The following is a 24,272-nucleotide window of genomic DNA, read 5'->3' on the forward strand; positions in this document are numbered from 1 at the left end:
TCCATTTTCTCTTTTCTAAGACCACCAGTAAAATGTTTTGTGGACCTGAGCAGATCAACATTACTGAGACTTTTCACCTTTCTTTATTTTCAGATATAGTATGATGGTCACAGTTTGCTGGTCATGTTTTGCATCTCCTTATTCTCTGGCTGCTAATTAAGGAAAAAAAAAACAATTAAGGGGTCTTAGTCTCCAAGAACAAGTCCATTAAAATTAATAGCAGCAAAAACCGGTCACGAATTAAGAAAAGGGTTAGAATGAAAAACTGGAACTACTGGGGCCCTCCAGTACCGGAGTTTGAGACCCCTGGTTTAAACGACGGGTGTGGACCTTCCAGAGCCCCACCCAGATTATAAACACTGAGATTTGCTACAATGTCAGATGCCGTTTGCTAAAAAACAATAATTTCCGTGCAATAATTCCAGTTGAGTCCTGAGGAGTTTCTGAGAGTTGTGTTTTCTGTTCTTGCTGCAATCTGCTGATAATAACGCACTGTGTTCTTGTATGGTCTTAGAGTGCCCTCTAGTGGGTACATTTGAAAACTCCGGAACGGTGGACATTTGTTTTATTCTTTTTAACAATCCTTTATTCACCATTTACAATTTCTTGTATTAGGAATCTGTCATTTTTCACATACGCCAACATCCCCTCCAGAGAGTTTTGGGGGTCAGAGCACAGGGTCAGCTATATGTACAGCATCCCTGGAGCTTAAGAGCCTAACAGAGTAGCATGTCCTCTGTCACTGCCAGGATCCAACCTGGCAGACAACCTTTCAGTTACCCACCCAGGTCCTTTAGCCGGAGAGCCACCACTCCACCAACGTTTATGAATGGCTCCAGTGGGGGTCTACTTTATTCTAAATAAAAACTTGGTGGGGATGCCACTTTCAAACATTTTCATTGAGTTAATGTGAGGCCCGGGTTGCCCACAGATGGCATACTTCCTTATACCTGGGACATCAATAGTCATGAAATCAAGGATGGAGCAGGCAGTGAGGATACAAAAACAAGCCAGGCTTGGTGCATCAAGTGCTTAGGGCTTTTTATTCACCAAACAATAAATAAATTGCAACAAAATGTCATGTCAGGTTAAAATTACAAAAAAAAAAGTTGTGTTGCACATAATAAAATTGTTTTTATCAAAAATAATTTAATTAATGATATGTTAAAGGGTGGGATGGTGGCGCAGTATATGTATATATATATGTATATATGTATATATATATATGTATATATATACATAGGCGGCATGGTGGCGCAGTGGGTAGCGCTGCTGCCTCACTGTAAGGAGACCTGAGTTCACTTCCCGGGTCCTCCCTGCGTGGAGTTTGCTTGTTCTCCCCGTGTCTGCGTGGGTTTCCTCCCGCAGTCCAAAGACGTGCAGGTGAGGTGCATTGGCGATCCTAAATTGTCTCTAGTGTGTGTGTTTGTGCCCTGCGGTGGGCTGGCGCCCTGCCCGAGGTTTGTTTCCTGCCTTGCGCCCTGTGTTGGCTGGGATTGGCTCCAGCAGAGCCCCGTGACCCTGTAGTTAGGATATAGCAGGTTGGATAATGGATGGATATCTGTTAAATTCTGCTCCGTACTTCTAAAATTTAGATTTTTATACTGTGTTGAGTATTTGGTCTGTTCTGTGTATTGTATTGTATTGTATTGACCCCCTTCTTTCCTTTGGAGGTCTCCAGAACTCTAAAAATATCCAAATCTTATTATGTGATATCATCTACTGTTAAATTCTGCTCCATACTTCTAAAATTTTGATTATTATGCTGTATTAAGGATTTGTTCTGTTCTGTGTATTGTATTGTTCAGTCTATATACATTAGACTTCCAATATGACTCAGAGTCCTGCCACGTGCAAAAGTTCGCTGATGACACTGCTATTGTGGGCTGCATCAGGAGTGGGCAGGAGGAGGAGTACAGAAAGTTAATCAAAGACTTTGTTAAATGGTGCGACTCAAACCACTTACACCTTAACACCAGCAAGACCAAGGAGCTGGTGGTGGATTTTAGGAGGCCCAGGCCCCTCATGGACCCCATGATCATCAGAGGTGACTGTGTGAAGAGGGTGCAGACCTATAAATACCTGGGAGTGTAGCTGGATGACAAATTGGACTGGACTGCCAATACTGATACTCTATGTAAGAAAGGTCAGAGCTGACTATACTTTCTGAGAAGGTTGGCATCCTTCAGATGCCAGTAATATGCTGCAGATGTTCTACCAGACGGTTGTGGCGAGTGCCCTCTTCTACGCGGTGGTGTGCTGGGGTGGCAGCATAAAGATGTAAGACGCCTCACGCCTGGACAAACTTGTTAAGAAGGCAGGCTCTATTGTAGGATTAAAGTTGGACAGTTTAACATCTGTGGCAGAGCGACGGGCACTAAGCAAACTCCTGTCAATCATGAAGAATCCACTGCATCCACTTAACAGTGTCATCTCCAGACAGAGGAGTAGCTTCAGTGACAGACTTTTGTCACCGTCCTGCTCCAATGACAGACTGAGGAGATCGTTCCTCCCCCACACTATGCGACTCTTCAATTCCACCCAGGGGAGTAAATGCGAACATTAATTTTATTTTAATTCTTTTCATTTTTATTACTAATTAATTTAATATTGTTTCTTTGTATCAGTATGCTGCTGCTGGAGTATGTGAATTTCCCCTTGGGATTAATAAAGTATCTATCTATCTATCTATCTATCTATCTATCTATCTATCTATCTATCTATCTATCTATCTATTATATAGTGCCTTTCATATCATCTATCTATCTATCTATCTATCTATCTATCTATCTATCTATCTATCTATCTATCTATCTATCTATCTATCTATCTATCTATCATATAGTGCCTTTCATATCTATCTATCTATCTATCTATCTATCTATCTATCTATCTATCTATCTATCTATCTATCTATCATATAGTGCCTTTCATATCTATCTATCTATCTATCTATCTATCTATCTATCTATCTATCTATCTATCATATAGTGCCTATCATATCTATCTATCTCTATCTATCTATATATCTGCCTTTCATATCTATCTATCTATCTATCTATCTATCTATCTATCTATCTATCATATCTATCTATCATCTATCTATCTATCTATCTATCATATAGTGCCTTTCATATCTATCTATCTATCTATCTATCTATCTATCTATCTATCTATCTATCTATCTATCTATTATATAGTGCCTTTCATATCTATCTATCTATCTATCTATCTATCTATCTATCTATCTATCTATCTATCTATCTATCTATCTATCTATCTATCTATCTATCATATAGTGCCTTTCACATCCATCTATCTATCTATCTATTGTATTGACCCCCTTCTTTTTGACACCCACTGCACGCCCAACCTACCTGGTAAGGGGTCTCTCTTTGAACTTCCTTTCCTGAGGTTTCTTCCGTTTTCCCTAAACCTTTTTTTGGGAGTTTTTTCTTGTCTTCTTAGAGAGTCGAGGCTGGGGGGCTGTCAAGAGGCAGGGTCTGTTAAAGCCCATTGCAGCACTTCTTGTGTGATTTTGGGCTACCGAAAAATAAATTGTATTGTATTGTATAGTGTATATTCTGTTAATTTAATTATGTTAAGTGAACATGTCAGTAAAGCATACTATTTTAACCGTTGGTTTGCAAACTTTTTTAAAAATGCGCCTCGCCAAGTTACTTAGCTATAACATTTTTAGGCTGTCAATTATACTTCCAGTATCATTTTATAGTTCATGTTCAAAGTTATTAATAAGAAATAAACAGGTTTACTTATACCAAAATAGTTTTATTTGATAAGAATAATACAAACCAACAAAAATACAAAAGATTAGCATTCAGAAGTAGAAATGTACAACAGCTGTACAAGAGCACGGCTTCTTTGGCTGTCCCACAAGGCCATGACCAATGTACAGTATGTAACTAATGTGGACTATGGCCGGCAGCTTATCCCGGCCAATACCCCCAAGCCACCAGGTGGAGCCTTCCCTGTGACGTAGAGACGCCCCGAATTCCAGCAGGGCATCATGGACCTTGGAGTTTCCCTTTACAGCCCTGCTGGATACCGTGGGGGCTAACAAGGACTCATATGTTCAATATGGCCCGGAGTTACTTCACAGTCACGAGGACGGAAGAAATAAAGTACTTCCAGCCTGAAGAAAGAAGAGTTTTGGTCTGACCCGGAAGTGAAAAGAATCACATGAACTGGGGGGGATCGGAAGCACTTCCGGGTCAGGGAATATAAAAGGACTCTGGGAGATCCCAGCAGTGAGCCGAGTTGGGAGGAAGGGTGACTGAGCTGCTGGGAGGTGCGGAGGATTGATTATTGTATGGTTATTGTAGTGATTATTGATTTAGTATTGTCTATAGTGGAGCTGGAGGTGCTTTGTGCACATTTGAAAATACTGTAATCCCTCCTCGATCGCAGGGGTTGCGTTCCAGAAGATTCGCGAAGTAGAAACCATATGTTTGTGTGGTTATTTTTATATATTTTAAGCCCTTATAAACTCTCCCACACTGTTAACATTATTAGATCCCTCTAGACCTGAAAAAACACCCTTTAGTCAAAAGTTTAAACTGTGCTCCATGACAAGACAGAGATGACAGTTCATTCTCATAATTAAAAGAAAGCAAACCTATCTTATCTTCAAAGGAGCACCGTCAGGAGCAGAAAATGTCAGAGAGAGCGCTCGCAAAGAAAAGCAAACAATCAAAAAATCAATACGTGCGTTTAAGTATACAGAAGCAGCGCAATAAAGCGGCATTTTGTAGAAGAGCGTCCGTGTCCTCTGTGCAAACAGCCCCTCTGCTCACAGCTCCTCCGTCAGGCAGAGAGAGTGAGAAAGATAGAGAGAAGCAAACAAGCGCGATGCGGGAAGCATATCTTATAGCATTGAGGAGTTTTAGTTAATATGTAATACATGCTCTGATTGGGCAGCTTCTAAGCCATCCGCCAATAGCGTCCCTTGTATGAAATCAACTGGGCAATCAAACTGAGGAAGCATGTAACCTAAATTAAAAGACCCATTGTCTGCAGAAATCCGCGAACCAGCGAAAAATCTGTGATATATATTTAGATGTGCTTACATTTAAAATCTGCGATAGAGTGAAGCCGCGAAAGTCGAAGCGCGATATAGCGAGGGATTACTGTATTAAAATCAAATATTTGGACTTTTGTCTGTTGTCTGGCGTTTGGTCTGAGGGTTCAAGGGGACGACAGCGCCCCTATCTGTCACACTAAATATGAACACAAAATGCACATTGGATAGAGTGTTATATTATAAAACACATTTATTTGTATTTACTATAATATATATTTACTATATAGATAACTGTATATATTATAGAATAAATGTTAATCCATCCATCCATTATCCAACCCGCAATATCCTAACACAGGGTCACGGGGTCAGCTGGAGCCAATCCAAGCCAGCACAGGGCGCCAAGGCAGGAAACAAACCCCGGGCAGGGCGCCAGTCCACCGCAGATAAATGTTAAATCTTAGTAAAATATAAAGTGCAAAAATTGCTGCTTGGCACCTTCTTTCACAAAATATACATTTATTTGTGCTTTCAAATGAGCAAAAATTGGCAACTACATTGTATTGTATTTGGGTGTATTATTTATTTGTCTGTATTAATAGTATTTCTGTCAATGTCAATGTCAATTTATTTATATAGCAGATTTAGATAGATAGATAGATAGATAGATAGATAGATAGATAGATAGATGTGAAAGGCACTATATGATAGATAGATAGATAGATAGATAGATAGATAGATAGATAGATAGATAGATAGATAGATAGATAGATAGATAGATAGATACTTTATTAATCCCAAGAGAAAATTCACAGATTTAAAACAACATAGTGATGCTGCGGCCAAAGTGCTTTACAATAATAGGATTAAAGAAAAATATTAACATGAATAACATAAATAGAAATAAAATAAATGAACATAAAATAAGATACATAATAAATAGAAGTAATGTTACATAATCACAAAGAGGACATCATCATTACTGAAGGTCATAGAATGCAAGTGAGTAGAAATGAGTCTTTAATCTCGTTTTGAATTGTAGACGACTCCTTTATGTGACGAGGTGAAGAGTTCCACAGGCGAGGCTGTCAAAGTCCTGTGTGTCTGTCCCCCTTAGGGACAACAAGAGACAACTGACCAGAAGATCTAAGCACTCTGGATGGCTGGTGTAAGGCACACAATTCAGATAAATAGGCAGGAGTGAGCAGGTGTAAAGATTTAAAAACTAGCAACAAGATTTTAAAATCAATTTGAAAACTGACAGGCAGCCCAGTGTAAAGAAGCTAAAATTGGAGAAACAGAGTCGGACTTTCTTGCCCCAAACCATTAAGCGAGCGGCAGCATTCTGGACCAACTGTAACCTGCGGATCAGGGGTTTGCTAATCCTAGAATACAGCGAGTTGCATTAATCGAGGCGAGAAAAGATAAAAGCAGGAGTAGCTTCCTCAAGGTCCCTAGAAGATAAAAAGGCTTGATCTTACCTAATAGACGAAGCTGGAGAAAGCAACTCTTGACTACAGAATTAACTTGTTTCTGAAAAGAGAGGTTACTGTCAAAGATAACACCAAGATTGCAGACTTGAGGTTTGGAAAAGACAGAGAAAGAGCCGAGAAGTCCAAGACCCATTTCGGCTTCAGCTGATGGACTCACTATAAGCACCTCCATTTTATTTTGATTCAGATCAAGAACATTATTAGCCATCCAGGATCTTAGTTCAGAAAGACAGTAGTGGAGTTGAGTTGTTGCAGAGTTGCAAACAGGAATATAAACCCGAGTATCATCAGCATGGCAGTGAAAAGAAATGTTAAATTTCTTAAAAATCGCTCCAATAGGGTGAAGGTATATAGAGAATAAGATAGGACCCAAAATGGATCCCTGAGGAACACCACATTTAAGAGGAGCAGTAGACAAAAAAGAGGAATTTAAAGTCACTGAAAAGGGTCCTCCAGTTAGATATGACCTGAACCAGTTAAGAGCAGCCCCTTTAAGCCCAACAAGATGTTCAAGCCGCATCAGCAATATCTCATGGTCAATAGTGTCAAAGGCAGCGGACAGGTCAAGGAGGACAAGGACTGCAGCGCCACCTGAGTCAGTAATAATAGAGATGCCGTTGAACACTTTCAGGAGGGCCGTTTCAACACCATGATAACGCCTAAAGCCAGATTGGTAGATCTCAAATAAATTATTGGAGTTAAGGTGATCGACCAATTGTTTATAAATAATTCTTTCTAGAATCTTAGCCAGAAATGGCAGTTGGGAAATTGGAAGAAAATTGGCTAAAACTCCAGGATCTAATTTCTGCCTTTTTTAGATGGGGACGGACTGCAGCATGTTTAAAAGGTGAGGGCACAACTCCCTCACTGATAGAATCATTTATAATGGCTAATAAGGATGGGCCCAAAACATCAAAGGCTTCCACTAAGAGACGTGGTGGGACAATATCGAGGGGGCTGGAAGCTGATTTAAGGGTGTCAATAGTTCTTTTTAGCTGTGAAAGTGAGACTAGATCAAAGGATTCTAGGACAATGTCATGATTAACAGTAGGAAGTTTCTATTCAGTTTGAACAATGCCACGGTGGATAGTGTCAATTATGCTGACAAAGAATCTCTGGTTGAGCAATTTTATGATAATACTAATGAAGAGCAATGCTGAAAGTAGTTGACCCGTAAGGAAAGTCAGAACTTTTGTTTTTTTATTGTATGTAAACGTACCTGTACTAAGCGAGTAAATCTAGACAACTCAACAAAACATAGCATAGTTTGCTAACTGCGGTGGGTTGGCACCCTGCCCGGGATTGGTTCCTGCCTTGTGCCCTGTGTTGGCTGGGATTGGCTCTAGCAGACCCCCGTGACCCTGTGTTCGGATTCAGTAGGTTGGATAATGGATGGATGGATAGTTTGCTAAAATATTAAAAGAGAATACAAGGAAAAACGGAGTAACATTAGTCTGTGTGATTAAGTGTTTTAAATGAATATCTGAATATTTCTCTTGTGTTTGTGTGTGTCAGGGACATGCGGTCATGGGAGGCAAAAAATAAAAACTACAACAACAACAACATTTATTTCTATAGCACATTTTCATACAAATTATGGAGCTCAAAGTGCTTTACATGATGAAGAAAACAGAAAAAAAGACAAAATGAAAATTAGGGAACACTAATTAACATAGAATAAGAGTAAGGTCCGATGGCCAGGGAGGACAGAAAAAACAAAAAAAAAAACTACAGATGGCTGGAGAGAAAAAAATAAAACCTGCAGGGGTCCCGAGACCACCCAGAGCCCTTAACATGAATGATCTCAATCAGTCCTCATGGTTTTCAGGCTTCATGTGGAAGAATTAGATGATGATGACGGTCATGTGGACCTCTGGCCTTCAATCCATCAATGTAGGGACATCATGGTGCCCTGATGAGGTGGTGGTGGCGCAGATCAACCACCATACAAAACCAGAAAAGGAAAAACAGAGAAAGTAGGGGTGAGTATGGATAGCAGAGCCACCCTGAATGATAACGGTAATTCAATGCATATACAGAATATCAGGGTTAAACTAATACCGTAGATCCCAGAATACAAGCCGACTCGGTATATTAGCCGACCCCCGTCTCTACCTACTAAATTACATGTATCTGCCGATGACTGGTATTTAAGCCGACCCCCTTCTCCAAGCAAAATTTTCTAAATTTCCTTAAAAGTGTCTCTTCAGGTATATTTATCATGTTTATCGGCGAGAATTTGAGACTGCCGGCATTTTTGATGGAAACCAGGAAGTGATTGCGGAGAAGTTTGGTAAAATGAAACCTTTGTGTTGAAACTATATACGCAAATACGGTACATCGGCGGGTGGATTTCCGGAGACTCGTTATAAATTTGATCAACTTAAATACGCAATACAGTGGACCCTTGACTTACGAACTTAATTCGTTCGCGAAGGCTAACCCATAATGCGTTCCGAACCTCCTACTGCAACACTTACTTAACCTTTTCATAATTAAAAAGGGTTGTATAATGTGCATAATTTACCAAAACACCAATAATTTTTCTAATGTGCTAACCAAAAAGTTATAAAAAGTGCCTAGCCTACCAGAAGTAGGCTAGATTAAGCTAGGAGCATGGCGGCACGCATGGTCGCAGCGGCTCAGGGCTCTCCTTTTCAGTGCACTTTTTTGTACTTTGTTTTTGTCCTTGTTTGTGCACGATCGGTTCGGCGAACATCCGCTACACCCGTCAGAACCTTATAGACATCGGTGTTCAGAGCCAGACATCTGTTTCGAGTGTTTTTCATCACACGCACAACATCCCAGACAACATAGCGAGACCAGCGGGCTCTCCATGGATTGTTGTCGGGTCTAGGAGACGACACAGACGGAGGAGGGAAAGAAAGCAGAAGCGGGGCCGCAGATCCGCCGTCATGCTAAGGCTAAAGAAACAACCATACAAGCCCTATACAGAACTTTTCTTCTGCACTTGAAGGAGCTGCTTTTAATCTCATTGTAGATGTGTATAGTGACAATGAAAGGCATTCTATTCTAGAAACAACAATTTCACACTGTACTCACCATTTAATTTGACATCTTTGGCCTGCAGGAAGGCAGGAGGAGGAGAATGAAACGGAAGGTGGTTATTGTTTAGAAGGAGCCTCCTTATGCAAATCTTTTCTTTGTAAAATTGTCGACATGCTGTACATATTAGCGACATCGGTCACACGAACAGCACTCTCATATTTCCACACAATTTCCATCTTCGTTTCGATTGTGATCGCTTTCTCTACCTTCTCTTCCTTCCTTCCTTAGCAATTATGTGTCTTGCTTGCATGGTCTTAATGAATTATAAACTGCTCAAAAAAATTAAAGGAACACTTTGAAAACACATCAGATCTCAATGGGAAAAAGAAATCCTCCTGGATATCTATACTGATATAGACTGGGTAATGTGTTAGGAACGATCGTTTGATTGAAATGAAAATGATGAACCTACAGAGCCCTGAATTCAAAGACACCCCAAAAATCAGTGAAAAAATGATGTGGCAGGCTAGTCCATTTTGCCAAAATTTAATTGCAGCAACTCCAAATTGTACGCAGCACTTTGTATGGCCCCTGTGTTCTTGTATACATGCCTGACAACATCGGTGCATGCTTCTAATGAGATGACAGATGGTGTTGTGGGGGATCTCCTCCCAGATCTGGACCAGGGCATCACTGAGCTCCTGGACAGTCTGAGGTGCAACCTGGTGGCATTGAATGGACTAAAACATAATGTCCCAGAGGTGTTCTATTGGATTTAGGTCAGGAAAGTGTGGTGGCCAGTCAATGGTATCAATTCCTTCATCCTCCAGGAACTGCCTGCATACTCTCACCACATGAGGCCAGGAATTGTCGTGCACCAGGAGCCACTGTACCAGCATAGGGTCTGACAATGGGTCCAAGGATTTCATCCTGATACCTAATGGCAGCCAAGGTGCCTTTGTCAAGCCTGTAGCGGTCTGTGTGACCCTCCATGGATATGCCTCCCCAGACAATCATTAACCCACCACCAAACTGCTCATGCTGAATGATGTTACAGGCAGCATAATGTTCTCCATGGCTTCTCCAGACCCTTTCACTTCTGTCACGTGCTCAGGGTGAACCTGCTCTCATCTGTGAAAAGCACAGGGCACCAGTGGTGCATCTGCCAATTCTGGTATTCTATGGCGAATGCCAATCGAGCTGCATGCTGCTGGGCAGTGAGCTCAGGGCCCATTAGAGGACATGGGGCCCTTGGGTCACCCTCATGAAGTCTTTCTGGTTGTTTGGTCAGAGACATTCACACCAGTGGCCTGCTGGAGGTCATTTTGTAGGGCTCTGGCAGTGCTCATCCTGTTCCTCCTTGCCCAAAGGAGCAGATACTGGTCCTGCTGATGGGTTATGGACCTTCTATGGCCCTCTCCAGCTCTCCTAGAATCTCCTCCATGCCCTTGAGACTGTGCAGGGAGACACAGCAAACCTTCTGGCAATGACACGTATTGATGTGCCATCCTGGAGAAGTTGGACTACCTGTGCAACCTCTGTAGGGTCCAGGTATCGCCTCATGCGACCAGTAGTGACACTGACTGTAGCCAAATGCAAAACTAGTGAAGAAACAGTCAGAAAAGATGAGGAGGGAAAAATGTCAGTGGCCTCCACCTGTTAAACCATTCCTGTTTTGGGGTCATCTCATTGTTGCCCCTCTAGTGCATCTGTTTTTAATTTCATTAACACCACAGCAGCTGAAACTGATTAACAACCCCCTCTGCTACTTAACTGACCAGATTAATATCCCATAAGTTTCATTGACTTTATGCTATACTCTGATTAAAAAGTGTTCCTTTAATTCTTTTGAGCAGTATATATATATATAAATCACTGCAATGACGGAAATTACATCCACAAACACATGTATCTGGGCTCCGACTGACGCTACCAACGCTCTCGGTTGTTTGTTTACAATCGTGCAAGCGGATACACGTGACCGCATCCGGGTCGTAACGCAAGATGTTGATCGTAAATCAAAACAAAAATTTTTATTTTAAACTTCCCGATAATTTTTTACTAATAAAATCAACAACTAAAACACTTTTTTGAATAAATTCATTATTTAATTTAAAGTACCGGCATGCAAAGTTACTTCTTCATCTGAAAGATGGCTCTGTGGTTTCGTCATTATTTACTTCTGTATTCATCGGCAAAACCGGCATTGCGCTGGAAATCGTGAATCTGAAACGATGCTCGTTGTATAAGACGACCCCCAAACTCCAAGCCAAAAATCTAGGACAAAATTCTCGGCTTATATAACGGGATCGCCGGTATGTAGCTACTGTATGTGAAAGCCATGTTAACGTAATGAGTTTTCAGTTTTAGTTGTTTAAAGTGCTCCTTCGTATTAGCCTGGTGAATTTCTATCCATCCATCCATCCATTTTCCAACCCGCTGAATCTGAACACAGGGTCACGGGGGTCTGCTGGAGCCAATCCCAGCCAACACAGGGCGCAAAGCAGGAACCAATCCTGGGCAGGTCGCCAACCCACCGCTGGGTGAATTTCTTTCAGTCAGCTATTCCAGATTTGAGGTGCCTAACAGTAAAAGGCCGCCTCACCACTTCTTTAAAGTTTAGCTCTTGGAATTACAAGCAGACACTGTAATAATAACGACCAAAAGACATGGTGAAGGGTTGGGGCAGCCACCCGTATAATTGTTCCCGGCTGCAAAACTTATTAATAATCAAGTCCATGTTCACACGACTCAGTTCAAAACAGAACTGCCTCAGTATTAACAAGAAGGCCATTAAAGGAAGTGATGTCATCAGGACCAGAACCGGAAGTGACGTCATTGGCTGCCCCAGAGCCGGGCGGGACTTCCCTAGAATGGTCCGTAAGAGATTGAGAGGGAGAATTAGTGCACTTCGCCACCCCCTGGTCCGGTGTGAAATTACATGTATTCGAGCCCTTTAGTTGTCCCCTAAACACGCGTGTGTGACAGCACTCATTTGAAGATCTAAGGTTACAATTTGGGGTGTAAGACATTCTGAAATATAAGATGGAGCAGATTATTGAAGGCTTTGTAAAGCATCAGCAGTGTTTTAAAGTCAATTCTAAATGGCACCGGTAACCAGTGTAGTGACGCTCAGACTGGGGTGATGTGCTCGGATTTTCTTTTCCTAGTTAGGATTCTGGCAGCTCCATTCTGCACTCGTTGTAACCGATTGATGTCTTTTTTTGGGTGGTCCTGAGAGGAGTGCGTTACAGTAATCTAGTTGACTGTAAAACAAAATCAATTAGCGGGAACACCGACACACACACAGGTCACACTCCCTCACACCAGTCACCAATTAACCTATCATGATGTGCCCGGGTTTGTGAAAAAAAAGAAAGTGGACGTGGGGACAACAGGCAGTTTCCACACAGACAGTGAGCAGGTCGTGTTACTGTGCAGCCCAGAAATGGTCAGTTTTTTCCTTTTCCTAGAGTGAAATGCCTGACTTTTCATGTGTTCAAAATCCTCCCTTCTGAAAAAGAAACAACAGGAAATTGTGCTCAAAACTTGTTTCCCTTTTTTCTGCTCTTGAATCCTTTACTTCTGTTTTCCTTCCACTGTGAGACTCCCTCCAGCTCTTTTCAGATTCTGTCACTATTGACAATATTTATGTATCTAGATTACAAACACCATACATTACATCAATGTTCATATTGCTAACTACACGTCAATATTGCTGCTACTTCTTTGTCTTGTCTTTGCACAATGCCTTGCCTTGTTTTAGTTTCCCATCCATCCATTATCCAACCCGCTATATCCTAACTACAGGGTCACGGGGGTCTGCTGGAGCCAATCCCCGCCAACACAGGGAGCAAGGCAGGAAACAAACCCCGGGCAGGGCGCCACCGCAGCCCACCACAGGGCACACACACCAAGCAAAATTTAGGATCGCCAATGCGCCTAACCTGCATGTCTTTGGACTGTGGGAGGAAACCCACGCAGACACGGGGAGAACATGCAGACCCCACGCAGGGAGGACCTGGGAAGCGAATCCGGGTCTTCTAACTGTGAGGCAGCAGTGCTACCCACTGCACCACCGTGCTGCCCGCATGAGAATTTGCACAAGCAAATATAAAACTACAAAAAAAAAAAAAAATACAAACATCGTACCAGGACTATGCGATTAACACGAGTAATTCCAGAACCCTTTTGTTGTCACAAACACACGTCAGAAACACGGAGGGCGCAGGTCAATACTCGACAGCTGTCTTGGCTTGAAAAAATGGACGTATTTGGTAAGTTTTTAAGCTTTTTCTCTGAGCCCCTAAGACCAGGTTTATACTTCACGCGACACATCGCCTGCTCCAGCGGGCGCTCCTGCCACACAAGCGTTTTACTGTTTATACCTGCACACGCACTTTATGTAAATCTGGAAGATTCCACCAGGTGGCAGTGCAAGATGTCATCACGGTGAGAACAGGTTCGGCTTCGCTGTGATGTGAACTGCCTGAAACATCCATTAAATTCCGATGACACCTTACCGCAATATCTCCGTAAAGGATGTTTAATGATAAAATCCATCAATCCAGGGATGTGCCCATTCCAGCAAGCACTGGGCACGAGTGAGAAACAATCACTGGACGGGGCCTCAGCCCATCGCACGATGAATACAAGCAGACACATAAACACTGGCGTCATTTTAGTGTCACCAAATCCCCAAACCTGCAAGCCCAGTGTGGACACCCAGCAGGAAAACATGTAAACTCCAGGCAGGGAACACCAGGGACGCGACTCCATGCGAGACAGCAGCGCTACCGCTCCGCCACCGTGTCACCCCCATGTGTAATTATTAACAGTTGTAACAAGGCGCTATATAGGCGCCTGACCCGACACAGACTCACACCAGAGGCACATATAAAAACAAAGACACTTTTTATTTCTCTTTACCTGAGGGACATGTCTTCCCCGTGACCCACACAGTCCCAAAACACCACACCAAATAAAGCACGCTGCACTCTTCTTCCTCCACCACTCCTCCTAGCCAACCACGTCCTCCTCTTCCTCCCGACTCTGGCCCTTGAGTGGTGGCTGATGGCCCCTTTTGTAGTCCTCCAGGCGGCTGCACTTCCGGGTGTGGCGAATACATTGCCCATACGGGCTCAGGAGTGCCAGCTGCAGCACCCCCTGGCGGTGCCAGCGGGACCCAACAGGGCTGCACCCAACTAAAATTCCAAAGGAGCCCAGCAAGAAACCGAGGCACCACTCCAACCCAGGTGGGCTGCCATCTAACGTCCAAGGGGAGGTATTGCACAGGCCATGGCTGCTCCAACCTGAACATATAGGGAAGGGGCATCCTGGCCAGTCATGGACGCCGGCCGTCCGCCACACAGTATTCATTATTTAAATGAAGTTAATGACTTCTCTGTAAAATGTAACCTATATACTGTAAAGCATTTCATCATGAAAGTGATATCAGGTATAAATCTAAGAATTCTAAGTGTGCAGAGAGCTGGAATATCAAAAATGTAACGTGTTCTGTGTGGCGATGGCTGCTGTCAGGTCAGGAGGAAGCCCAAAAAGCATGTACAGTAGAGATTAACAACTGGGTCGGTTTTAAGATGACGTTGACGACGTTCTACTTTAATGACAAAGTAAACTACGGGATTAAAGTGGACATTTAGAGATTGTGAAGGACAGCCGGGTCCCATGCCCGGCAGGGACGCCCCTACTGCTTATGTTCCGGGGGAGCTGCCATGGACAGTCCAGTACCTCCCCCAGGACGCTTGGTGGCAGCCTCCCTGGCCGACGGTGTTTTCCCAACCACCCGCAGGGCTCCATGGGAGATGGAGTCCTCCACAGCTTGGTTGGGGCCCGGCGTGGCCGCTAGGGGGAGCTGCCTGCTTCCCACAGCCCGGCTGGACGAGCCTGCAGCCCCACCCGGAAGTGCAATTAGGACCAGGTGGTTAATCACCTGGAACGCTTCCGGGTGGGCTATAAAAGGGCCCACCCACCACCACTCGAGGAGCCAGAGTTGGGAGGAAGGAGATGAAGCTTGTCTGGGAGGAGTGGTGGAGAATTGTGGTTTGGTTTGTTTTGTGCTTTGGGACTACGTTTGGGCTGTGTGGCACGGGGAAGACGTGTCACACAGCTGAAGAAAAAATAAAGCCTGTGTGTTTGTGTACACGTGCCTCTGCGTGGTCTGTGCCGGGTCGGGCGCTATATAGCGCCTTTCAAAAGATTAAAGACATGATTTCGGCTTTAATCACAAAATGCACCTTTTCACCCTGCCCTTAATTTTTTTTCCCCTGTGGCTCAAAACTGCTGTCAATACATTACGTTGCTATTGTGAAGGTGCAAAAACAAAAAAAAAAAAAGAAGGCACAAAAGATGATAGGTGAGACTTTTAAAATGGATCGCATCATTACGATGGGGAATATGCGACACTTGAATAGCAAAGCGCCACGAATACATCTGTATGTCGGCATTTTGCTTCACCACATCAAACCATTCATCAGACATCGCAGCGGGCACATCGATCTCTTAGGATCCACATAGCGGCTTTCTGTCACATGTAGATATGGCGCTTTTCCACTGCATAGTACGGCACAGCACGGTTCAGTACAGCTCACCTTGGTTCGGCTCAGTTCGGCTCGGTTTATGCTTCGACTGCAGTTTAGTACCGCTTTAGAGTGGGCGGATTATTCACGTCGTCGTTATAGTTGCGCCGCCTCTACTGCCGCGGACACCGTGGAACTTTTACAACAACACGCAGACAACGACAACACTTTAGCTCAACGACGCGCAAGGGTAAGCATCTAAAAAAAGCACATCACTAGCTAACTTTTATCACTGTTGCAAAGCATAAAATGAACTTAACTGCCAGTGTAACATTAAAATGCTGATTCTGATTACAGATCTTCCACATTTTGCAAGAAAGTCGCCGCAACAGACCATCTATTTAGACATTTAACCGTGCCTCAGAGTGGTGGGATGTGATTGTTCCCGGTTTTACAAACACTCAGTGGCTGGAGAACTTTCGAATGTCTGAAGAAACATTCATCCACTTATGCAACAAAATGCGTCCAGCGATGGAGAGACGGGACACAAACTTCCGCGTGTGTGTACCTAAAAGAAAAGAATAGCCAGTGACGCAGTAATGACGATTTTCTCCGGCCAATCAGTGACCAGCAGAGTTTACACGTCACGTTTTGGTAACGGTTCGGCGCGCTTGGAACCTCGGCTGAGGTGGTACTAAAAAAAGGACCAGGTACTGTTCCCAGTGGAAAAGCCCCCAAAAGTGAGCTGAACTGAAACGTGTCGTGCCGTACTTTGCAGTGGAAAAGCGCCAATAGTGTGGTGGATGGCCGGCTTCATATTCCGGCCCTCACCCCCAGGCCGCCAGGGGGAGCTCTCCCGACAGCATAGACGTGTCCCGAGTTCCAGCAGGGCATCATGGACTCTGTAGTTTTTATACCCAGCCCAGCTGGATACCTTGGGGACCACAAGTAGTCGCTGTAGGGAGGCTCATGGACTCGTGTATGCCCTATAACCCAGAAGTACGTCATAATCCCGTGACAGGAAGAAACGACGTGCTTCTGGGGTGAAGATAAGGACTATTTACCCTAACCCGGAAGGAATAAGGACTTCTGGACTGTTGGGCAGGAACACCTCCGGGTCAGGGAGTATAAAAGGACTATGAGCTGAGCTGGGTGGTAGGAGGGCAACGCATCTGGGAGTGGAGGATTGATGATTATTGATTTATTATTGTGTGTATTTGGTTTATGAGTAGTGTGGAGTGGAGGGTGCTTGGTGCACATAATTATTATAATAAAACCAAGAATTATTGCACTTTTACCAGGTGTTTGGCGTGGTACCTGAGGGTTCAAGGGAGCGATAGCCCCCCCCCTACTGTCACAATAGTAAACGGAGACTCTGACGTCACATTCCGACTTTTATCACACTGCGCCCCCACCTGTCTTTTTGGTGGTACTGCAACTCAGAGGACCCGTCAAATGAGCGCTGGGAATGTGTGGCAGCCATGATGCATTCACATACGCATTCTGAGCGCGAAGCATAAACAAGCCTTTAGACTACAAAGTACAGTGCCAGAACAGAAATTTTTTCTTTATATATATATATATATATATTTAGAAAGTGCTTAACTTTAGAACAGAATTTAGCATAGCAAATGCATGTATAGCATGTTTGTAATGAAATAACTTTAACTTGAAAAATACCAAACTTTAATATCAGATTGTTTAGAGCAGATTTATGATGCTGTGCTGCCCTCTTGTGGAAATACACACTTAATGCATTGCACTGTGGTTCAATGGCGAATATAAAGCCTTAGAACACGGGTGTCAAACTCCAGGGCTGGAGGGCCGCAGTGGCTGCAGGTTTTCATTCTAACCCTTTTCCTAATCAGTGACCTGTTTTCACTCCTAATTCACATTTTAATAGCCCTGTTAGAAGGATTCAGTCCTCTGAATTGATTCGTTTCCTCATTAAAATGCAGCCAAACAGAAATGAGACGTGAAATGAGGCAACAGATGACCAGCTAAACTGGGGCTTTAAACTCCAACCAGTTTCTTAATGAGAAGTCAATTCCTGCTGTTAATTAAACTTGCTATTTAACTCCACGGCTTGTTGTTGCTCTCGTTCTGCCACAACTGACATTTCCAAAACTGTTGATTTTCTGTATTTTTCATAAGAACATCGTCACAGTGTTTTGGTGAGTTGAGAGATAGATAGATAGATAGATAGATAGATAGATAGATAGATAGATAGATAGAAGTGAAAGGCACTATATAATAGATAGATAGATAAAAATGAAAGGCACTATATAATGGATATATAGATAGATAGATAGATAGATAGATAGATAGATAGATAGATAGATAGATAGATAGATAGATAGATACTTTATTAATCCCAAGGGGAAATTCACATAATCCAGCAGCAGTATACTGATAAAGAAACAATATTAAATTAAAGAGTAATAAAAATGAAAAGAATTAAAATAAAATTAATGTTCGCATTTACTCCCCCGGGTGGAATTGAAGAGTCACATAGTGTGGGGGAGGAACGATCTCCTCAGTCTGTCAGTGGAGCAGGACGGTGACAGCAGTCTGTTACTGAAGCTGCTCCTCTGTCTGGAGATGACACTGTTAAGTGGATGCAGTGGATTCTCCATGATTGACAGGAGTTTGCTTAGTGCCCGTCGCTCTGCCACAGATGTTAAACTGTCCAAATTTACTCCTACAATAGAGCCTGCCTTCTTAACAAGTTTGTCCAGGCGTGAGGCGTCTTTCATCTTTATGCTGCAACCCCAGCACACCACCGCGTAGAAGAGGGCACTCGCCACAACCGTCTGGTAGAACATCTGCAGCATCTTACTGCAGATGTTGAAGGATGCCAACCTTCTCAGAAAGTATATTCTGCTCTGAGCTTTCTTACATAGAGTATCAGTATTGGCAGTCCAGTCCAGTTTGTCATCCAGCTGCACTCCCAGATATTTAAAGGTCTGCACCCTCTGCACAGTCACCTCTGATGATCACGGGGTCCATGAGGGCTATTATAATCCTTCTAACAGGGCTATTAAAATGTGAATCACCGTTCTTTATTTTCAGATATTGTGTGATGTGGTGGCTTATTGTGCGTCTCATTATTGTTTGGCTGGTAATTAAGGAAAAAGAAACAACTAAAGGGCCTGAGTCCAGTTATTTAAAAGAAGTAATTAGCAGCAAAAACTAGTCACTAATTAAGAAGATGGTTAGAATGAAAACCTGCAGCCACTGCGGCCCTCCAGGACTGGAGTTTGCCTTAGAAATACAATGATACTTTGAGATACGAGTTTAATTTGAGCTCGTAAGTCAAAATGCTCGTATCTCAAATCCATTTTCCCCATTGAAATTAATTGAAATGAGATTCATTCGTGCCAGCCCCCCCAAAAAACACCCCAATTTTTTGTTTAATGTTCTCAACATAAGAAAAATATATTTATAATGAACAAATATTGTATACAAACAAAATAAAACCCAATACATAAAAGAGAATCTAAAGCAGTGGTTCTCAACCTGTGGGGCAGGCACCCCTAGGGGGCGCGAAGTAACAAAAAGGGGGGCGCGAAGATGTGAAAAAAAGAAAAATACATCTATTGAAACTAAAACAAATGAACTTAAACTACATTCTGATACTAGAACAATAAATATAGAGTTAGATAAATGTTGATAAAAGTTAAGTAGGTATAATAAAATATGCATCAACATTTCAAAAAAATGTTAGGGGGGGGCGATTAAAACTGATATGAAAACTCGGGTCACAAATACTTAAAAGGTTGAGAAACGCTGATCTAAAGAAATAAACAGATGTTGGCGGAGTCGATTAGCGTATTGTAATGTTTTCTTCTTTCACTTCACTTTTGCTTAACTTAATTTTCCTCTTCACTCGTTTTTTTTCTTTTTCGTCACTTTCATTCTCAAGGCGTTTCAATAGAAACCTCTCCAAGGAGCTTTGTTTCGTCCTCCCCTTTATAGAGTGTTTCTGAGATGAGTTAGGCGAGTGTCATTAAAAAGCAGCGCCGCCGCACAACCAGTTGTAACTTCTCTTTTCTTTAAAGTTCGAAACTTCTTCCCACGTTGCAAACACTTCCTTTATCTCCTTTTAAGAGATAACCTCCTCCACGATGCCGATCTCCTGCAGGACCTCCGTATGTTGCTGCGTCTGTAGTTCCGTCAACTCCTCCGTCGTCAGTTCCTCGGAATGTGCGGCGACAAGCTCATTGATGGCTCGTTTTTTCGAATTTTGGCTCGTAATTCAAGGCAAAAAAATCGACCAAGTGATGGCTCGTATCTTAAAAAACTCGAACGTTGGGGCACTCGTATCTCAAGGTACCGCTGTAAATGGTAGATGGCAACGATTTTTTTTCTCTGACCTCTTCAGAAATTTCCTTTGATTATGGCATCACTCACTGAGCTGGCAGCTTGATTCTGATGGTGTGGGGCAAAATACGTGAGGTTTAGATTAAGAAGGGTTGACTGTTGTAAAGTCAGGTCAGGTCAGGTCAGGTTGGGGAGCATGCACTGGTACAGTACGTTGCTGCACCCACCAGATGATGAAACACCTTGGGAATCTCGGTTGGCATCCCCCCAGGCAGACACGCGGTCCACCCTCCAGAAATGACTGTCTATCAGCTGCAACCAGAGCATCCTCTTGGCCTAGTCCAGCTGCTCGGGTCCTCAGCAGTGTGGATCCTGTGAGACAGATCACCTTTGGGGAATCGCGCCACATGGCCGTAGTGCCAAAACTGACACACAATGCAGGTAATGTGCCTCATTCGGGACTCCGTGAGCAACTGCTTATTCAACAAAAATTTAGGTCCTCAACAATGAGGTTCCTGTGAGCCAGATCATCCTCATGAGCCGTAGTGCCATAACTGACACTCCCTCACAATGCAGGTAATGCTCCTCAATTGGGACACAAAGTCAAACCAGCGTTACCCTGAAGAGACACAGAACTGAAGGAGTCCAGTCTTCGTCTCAGGTCACTGAAAAGTGTCCATGTCTCACATCCATATAGCAAGACCGGGAGCAGCAGAACTCAAAAGACTTGGACCTTCGTCGTTTTGCTGAGATATCAGGAGACCACACACCCCTTTCCACTGACCTCATGACCCCCCATGCTGTCCCAATCCATCTACTGACTTCACAGGAAGAGTCACCAGAGACATGAATGTCACTACAGAGGTGACGAGTTCGACACTCTCTCCGCAGACAGACACACTGTTGATGGCCGTGCCAATAAAGGCCTCTTCAAATCGTGGCACAGGTGTGAATGCTTCTCTCTCCAAGGAATCAATGAGGCACCTGACTGACGCATGCATTTGCCTTCAAAATCATTCAGGCCATCCTCGGAGCATAACATGTTTGAGCAACAACCCACACCCAAATAGAGCCTGCATTTCATGAGGCGTAATTATTTAAAATCGCCACGGCGCCACAGACCACTCTTAATGCTTCTATGAAGGAGAGATTCCAGTTTTTGAGTTTTAATAAATTTACTAACCTTTCTGAAAATATGTTGTCACTTTGTCATTACAAGTTGTTAAGTGTAGCGCAAAAATGGCAAGTTTCCCCATTTTAAATTAAAATCTACAACACAATAAAGTGTGTAGAAACTGAAGGGGCCTGAATATTTTCTGAATCCACAATGCACTCCACAGTGCAAAATGTGCAACCTGGGATGGATTGTGGTGTGATTGTGACCAAACATTTGGCATAGTCGGCAGGATCTGTACTTCGGCCAGCTCAAATGGCTGTTTTGCGTAGAAAGCAGGGGGCTGAGTGAAAGAGGGAGCTTAGCTAACACCCGCAGGACGTGCTCCACTCGCAGTAACTTACAGGTGGTCTCTCCGGGGCCGATAATGGCAGTTCTTCATGAAGAGTCAAAGTTGGAATTACTGCTTCTCCAAAGTAGTGAATTAAGAGTCTGAGTAGGCACTATATAACAGATAGATAGATGATAGATAGAAATGAAAGGCACAATATAATAGATAGATAGAGGTGAAAGGCACTATATAATAGATATATATGAAAGGCACTATATAATAGATAGATAGGTGTAAAAGGCACTATATAATAGATATGAAAGGCATTACATAATAGATATGAAGGGCACTATATAATTGTTAGAAAGAAATGAAAGGCACTGTATAATAGCTAGATAGATAGATATGAAAGGCACTATATAATAGATATGAAGGGCACTATATAATAGCTAGAAATGAAAGGCACTATATAATAGCTAGATATGAAAGGCACTATATAATAGAAATGAAAGGCACTATATAATAGCTAGATAGATAGATATGAAAGGCACTATATAATAGATATGAAGGGCACTATATAATAGAGTACTCCTAAGAAGGAAGGATTTATGTATTTTATTTTTCAAATGACATCTACAACACAACGAAGTGTGCAGGAAGTGAAGCGGACTTTCTGAATCCACTGTTGGGATCCCACCCATCCTCTACATCGGACACGTGGAGCTCAAAAGATAAAGACGGACTCACGGCAGCACAACAAAGTGACTCATGCACACTCCCGGGTTGTTTGTGTTCCTTATTTATTTCATACAATAAAATATATTAATTGTGTTTAAATTTTACATTGGTATTCACATTCGCAATAAACCCTCGGCCTCAACCTGTGGTCTCTTATGAGGATACGGTGAATGCCACAGAGCAATAAAAAAAAAAATAAAATAAACATATCTATTAAAAAATAGAAATCATGAACTAAATGTGGCACCCCTTTTTGTTTTGTTCTTCCGGGTGGGAGGCCACCCAGCATCATCCCAAAATTAAAAACACAGACAGATTAAAGTGTACAATCTTTCCATTAAGGCCGTCATTGTGGCAAGTCTAAATTATTAAATGGTGCCAAAGACAAGATCACAAAATACTTCAAAACACTTTTGAAGGTGGAGAAGGACCCAGCAGCCGGCCTGGCAGAGCAGAGAGGGGAACCGCCAGCCTCTGGTCTCCCGGGATCATTACTTCACCAGCCTCTTTGCCACATCCAGGTATGCCAGCTCAATCTCCTTGTCTGCCGCACACGTGTTGGTGAACTCGTCTCGCTCGTACGCGCTCTTCAGGTAGCGCCAAATGCCCGTCAGCTCTGTTGGGATCTCATAGTTACGGTACTTTTTTGCAACAATCTATGGAAAGAAAATGAAAATAGCCGTTAGAATCCGTTGTAGGAAAGCAGTACCACATTGACGCAAGCACTGTCATGGAGTCAAGCAGGAGAAATCTGCATTGGATCCTTATGCACTTTGCCTGTCACATACTTACTGGGGTATCCAGTGCAGGGGGCAAGAAAGTGATGTGAGGATAATATTTTTGAATTATCCACCACACCCCTAAATCATGGAAAATTATCTACAGATAAGTGCTATAGCCCCAAGTGGAGGAGTTCAAGTATCTCGGGGTCTTGTTCACGAGTGAGGGAAGAATGGAGCGCGAGATCGACAGGCGGATCGGTGCGGCGTCCACAGTGATGCGGGCTCTGCATCGGTCTGTCGTGGTGAAAAAGGAGCTGAGCCGTAAGGCAAAGCTCTCAATTTACCAGTTGATCTACGTTCCTACCCTCACCTATGGTCATGAGCTATGGGTAGTGACCGAAAGAACGAGATCGTGAATACAAGCGGCTGAAATGAGTTTCCTCCGCAGGGTTTCTGGGCTTTCCCTTAAAGATAGGGTGAGAAGCTCAGTCATCCGGGAGGAGCTCAGAGTAGAGCCGCTGCTCCTCCGCATCAAGAAGAGTCAGATGAGGTGGCATCTGATCAGGAGTCCTCCTGGACGCCTCCCTGGTGAGGTTTTCTGGGCACGTCCAACCGAGAGAAGGCCCCGGGGAAGACTCAAGCTGCTGCCCCCGCGACCCGACCTCAGATAAGCAGAAGAGGATGGATGGAGGATAAGTGCTGTAGCATGTGGCCGAGATGACTCCATGAGCGTTACCTCCCCCGGGACGCTAGATGGCAGCCCCCCTGGGTTGGAGCGGTGCCTCGGACACTCCCTCAGGGCTTCATGGGAGTTGGAGTATGGTGCAGCCCTGCGGGTGCCGCAAGGGGGTGCTGCAGCAGGATCCGCTATGCCCTTTTGGGCAGTTCTTCAACCGGAAACTACATCATCAAGCAACTGGAGCTCTTCTGGGGTCGTTACAAAAGGGGCCAGCAGACACAAC

The 24,272-nt window shown here is 43.4% G+C and overlaps 1 protein-coding gene across 2 annotated transcripts in view; it reads right to left on the reverse strand.

Annotated features, from left to right (window-relative positions):
- Positions 1–22,633: 22,633 nt before the first annotated feature.
- The window catches only part of LOC120526315 (chloride intracellular channel protein 5-like), a 175,064-nt gene continuing 173,425 nt past the window's right edge, over positions 22,634–24,272 (reverse strand). For both annotated transcript variants that reach the window (XM_039749449.1, XM_039749451.1), the window contains exon 6: positions 22,634–23,244. In XM_039749449.1, coding sequence (XP_039605383.1) covers positions 23,080–23,244 — 165 coding nt within the window. In that variant the 3' untranslated portion in view covers positions 22,634–23,079. The remainder of the gene's footprint in view (positions 23,245–24,272) is intronic.

This window comes from Polypterus senegalus, chromosome 3, assembly GCF_016835505.1.
Source record: "Polypterus senegalus isolate Bchr_013 chromosome 3, ASM1683550v1, whole genome shotgun sequence".
NCBI classification, from domain to species: domain Eukaryota; kingdom Metazoa; phylum Chordata; class Cladistia; order Polypteriformes; family Polypteridae; genus Polypterus; species Polypterus senegalus.